Below are 4427 nucleotides of genomic sequence, written 5' to 3'. Positions count from 1 at the left end.
TAGAACTAAGTGAATGCTTAAATCTGACAGCACAGATTTCACAGCCAAATGTGCATAATCATTGGATTATCTGTCTGTCTGCCCATGACATTTCTTTATACAAAATGTCATAACAGGTTTGTGTAATTTTTGAACTGTCAGAATTTGAGAACTTTTCACTGCTTGTTCTTGCAGATTTGTGTAATTTTTTGAACATCTAAACCAGCAGGTGCACTTTTCACAGTGTATCCTCATAATCTTTAGACAATGTTTTTACACACACAGATTGTGATGTATACTTTTCTCTGCTTGTCCTCACAGGGTTATGAATAAATTCCTGAAAATGAAAGCACACTTTTCAAAGCTTGCTGCCATAACCTTGTTGAATTTTCTGAATATCTTGATTCTGGGGCAAATTTTTCTTTGCATACCCTTATGACACTGAATAGCTAAGCCTCTAAATTTCAATTTAATTTCATACAAAAAAAATGGAGAGAGAGAGAGAGAGAGAGAGAGAGAGAGAGAGAGAGAGAGAGAGAGAGAGAGAGAGAGAAAATCAAATTTGTATAGATTTAAAAAGATCCATACATATTTATTATATTCTGATAAATGGGTGTGCTGCCACTATTTTGAAAGGCCAGGTCAGGATAAAGCAAAATTTGTACTACACTGTAAAGAATCAGTGGAAGCGATACCTCTGAGTGCACTCTTTTGCACTACATTATAAGGAATCAGTAGAAATGATACCTTCGAGTGTACTTTTTTGTACTACATTGTAAGGAATCAGTAGAAATGATACCTCCAAGTACACTTTTTTGTATTACATTGTAAGGAATCAGTAGAAGTGATACCTGAAAGTGCACTACATGTATATGAATATTCATAATGTCAGACATCAAAACATCAAGCATAACTGCTCAAAACTCAACTCATGGAAAAAAAGGACATATAAAGCAAGGTCCCCTGCACCACCCACCTCTTGCTAACTATATATATCATTTCTGAGACTACACAACAATGGGGAAGGGAAAATTACTCACTTCCCTTTGTACCTTGATCTTGGAGAGAAAAAAAGCTAATAATATATGATCAGATGACTTTCAATAAGTGGTACTGTTTTTTTTTCTGTTGAATCATCTGAATTCTCAACCAGAAGTAGATATCCCCTTGCTATATGGTACACAGGGATGAAGTCCTGACTGTGATCCAAATGACCTAGTTTGGCCAGTGATCAGTGCGCTGGTGAAGTCAGCCATACTCAGTGTAGGAGTGAGTCGTAGACATCAGCTCACCCATTTTATGATGACAGAGGCAGCCTTACTCACTGAACTAATGGGTCCTGGTGGAGGCTGAAGAGTAGAGGGTCATGTGCCATTCTTGGACTTGCCATAGCAGTGTACTCATGGACAGAATATTTGCCTGGAAACATGTATGTGCAGTGTGCCTGACATTCTGGGTGCCTTCTTTAACAGCACTCACTGCAGTCTGCTGAAAGGAAGAATTAGGTTTGCTTAATAAAAATGGTTTGGTGAGATCACCGGTTATGATGCTGCCAGCACTAGGGGACTAACCTATCCTCCAGAAGGCTAACTTTAATAGAAATGGCTCTCATTTTTGGTTTGTTCTATAGGATAGCTCTATTCTGGATGGAAAATCTGAAAATTTTAGTTCATGAGGAAACAGGGGGTTCACCAGTAGCTGCAAAAAGCAAGTTATTGGTCAATGACTCTCACTAGGAGTAAAAGTATTTAAATAAACAAAATAAAAATAAAAGATAAGTAATGTATGACAATGTGCACATTTGCATAAAGAGCTACAATTAGTAAAGCAGAATAACACACTTGTTTAGTCAGGTTAATGAAGTTAATTGATTGAGCAGTAGTACCAAGTAGCACATCTACCACAGTATGTATATAATTAACCATATTTATATCACAGATACACATCAGAAATAAATAGCTGAAGCGATAAGATGTAGAGCATAGGCTACAGACAAAGAAGGTGCAAAGAAGCTACAAAAGTTAGGTCAGAGGCTGCAAAGAAGGTGGGTAGGAGTGAGGTGGTTAACACAATACAGACCCTCGTGTTTAAGTGTGAAGATAAATGTAATCACAACATGTCAAAAATATGAAGGGAAGACCGCTAGCAAGGGGTGTTCCATGAGATGTAGCCATGAGTACAGAGGTGAGACTAAGAGACACAGAATACCACAGCAGAATATAGTTACATGGGAGATGAAAAGATAAAAAGAAGCAGAGGATGAACACTGTTATACATCTATGGTTCTTATTTAACAGGAAACCAGAACATACAGATTAACAAGATGAAGGAGGAGGAGGAGGAGAAAGCAGGAAAGAATGGCAGAAGTGAGGTTAGTGAAGTCCCAGCCATAGCAAGCAATAACTTGGCTTGCTAAGCTTCAACATGCTGCAGTCAAGCATTGCGAAGCAAGAGCAGAAAAGTAATAAAGAAAGTATAAGAGAAACTGGCACTTTAGATTTTCTACAGTAGAAAGTTTATTTAGATATTCACCACTTGTTAATAGGGAAAAGACAAAACCCGAGCCACAAAGATTTCATGAATTATATTTTGATTTTGTCTTTATTGTTGTATCAACAAATCTACACCTGAACAGCTGTTTACATTTATTAAAACATTAAAAAAAGCACATTTCCAATTCTCATTAAGGTTCTTCTTCATTATCCTCTTCATCTTCTTTATCTGCCATCGCTTCTTTTTTTCTACGATGGATCATGAAACATGATGCCAAAATGAAGGCTGTGATACCTCCACCGCTGCCAACAATAGTGAGAATAATCAAGTGTGTGATGTGTTGCTCTATATTCCTGTGCTTTTCTGAGTGTCTAGAAACTGCATGCATTTCCACTGGTGGCAAGGTCAGACGGGTCCAGATAGTCTCCTCATTTGCTACACCTCTGGTCACCTCTACATTGTAGCTAAACTTGCTGATTATGTTTTGCTGATGATCTTTAAGCAAACACATGTAGTGCCCAGAATCACTTTCCTTTATTCTGTGTATCACTAGAGTTGGCTCTTTGGACTTTGAAATCAAAGTCTCTGTCCAGGCACTGCCATTTTGAGTTAACTTGAAAAATTGGTATTCTTGAAGATGTTTTGCTAGAGCATGCCAAGAGAATCCACAGTCAAGCTTCAGGTCTTCATTTATACCGATTTGGATCCTCCTGTCTTCACAAACCTGCTTCTGGGGGCATATGTAATCAACCTTTTCACATGTTTGACATGATATTGCCTCTTGAAGCATGGTGCCACATGTATTTGGACAAAATCCTTGCTGTACATAGACTTTGATGTGAGTCTCCAGAAGCAAGCACTGTGCTTTCATTAACTTTATGAGTGTATTGATTAATGCTATCCCTTCAAGATGTGTATCTATCATCCTTTTCAGTTCCCTTTTAAAGTCATGTGCTGCTTTTATTAGTGTACTCTCATCAATGAATCCTTGACCTGAAAATTTAAGAGAAGCATGGAAGAAGCAACTCTCTGCAGCTTTCACATAATTCACTAATTTCTCAGCCACAGCATGCTCCTGTATATGAGCATACAGGTAAGTTTCTTTTAAGTTGTTTAGGATGGTCTTTACTTCCAGGTCACAATTCAGGCAGGTCTGTGTTATAGTAGGTAAACACAATAATGTCAGTAAGAAAGCTGCCCAACTCATATTGTCAGGATTCTCACAGGTTGATGACATAAGTAACTGTCAGTATCTTTCTTTTATTTGCATTCCATTTATGTTTCTATTTTGCACTGCTGATATACAAAAAAAAATAAAATTATTCTTTTTAGGGAAACAAAGACTAAATGGAAAGTAGTACAAATATAAGCTAAGTTATGCAATAATAGGCTATCTACAAATAAAAATCAGATGCGCATTACAGAGTTTCTACTTTAGTGCTTAAAACTGCAATATTGTCATATTTTCCCAGGAATATTTTTGAAAGAGGAAGCACATACTTTCCTTCTGAAGTAAAAATCTGGCTGTTGGAGATGCAGCTTAGGTGGCACAGTGGCACAATGGATAGTGTTTGTCACCTCCCAGCAAAAGGTTCCCCGGTTCGATTCACAGCTGGAGTGCCTTCTTTGTGGAGTCTACATGTCCTCCCTGTGATCATGTGGGTTTTCTCTGGGTGCTACAATTTCCTCCCACATTCCAAAGACTGTGACATCATCTAGAGCTAGCCACCCTGTGGTGTAAACGCTGGCTCTAGATGATTGTCACAGTTGAAATGACACTCTGACCCATGTGGAAAAATGGGAAAAAGGGGTTGTGAATAATAGAAATGCAGCTTAATTGAAGTAATATGTGCAACACAGGTTTATCACATTTTAAGCTGATTACATGCAGACAAAGCCAGTGGACCATATAATAGTTATGAAGCAATAGGAGCCTAAGAATAGCACTTCTTCGA

The 4427-nt window shown here is 37.9% G+C and overlaps 1 protein-coding gene across 1 annotated transcript; it reads right to left on the bottom strand.

The window, feature by feature from the left end:
* Window positions 1-2662: 2662 nt before the first annotated feature.
* Window positions 2663-3751, bottom strand: IZUMO1 (izumo sperm-egg fusion 1). Its single transcript, XM_044079380.1, has one exon. It carries the CDS (start codon window positions 3707-3709, stop codon window positions 2663-2665), a length of 1047 nt encoding a protein of 348 aa, XP_043935315.1. The 5' UTR covers window positions 3710-3751.
* Window positions 3752-4427: the final 676 nt, after the last annotated feature.

The sequence above is a fragment of the Protopterus annectens genome, chromosome 8.part0 (genome assembly GCF_019279795.1).
Source record: "Protopterus annectens isolate FY-2018-M chromosome 8.part0, PAN1.0, whole genome shotgun sequence".
In the NCBI taxonomy this organism is placed as follows: Eukaryota; Metazoa; Chordata; order Ceratodontiformes; family Protopteridae; genus Protopterus; species Protopterus annectens.
The sequence above is the reverse complement of the archived record's forward strand: the minus strand, read 5'-3'. Positions and strand labels throughout refer to the sequence as shown.

What these genes read in the sequence shown, in the direction of transcription:
- IZUMO1 (XM_044079380.1), bottom strand. Translation starts at nt 3,709, where the DNA reads ATGTCATCAACCTGTGAGAATCCTGACAATATGAGTTGGGCAGCTTTC.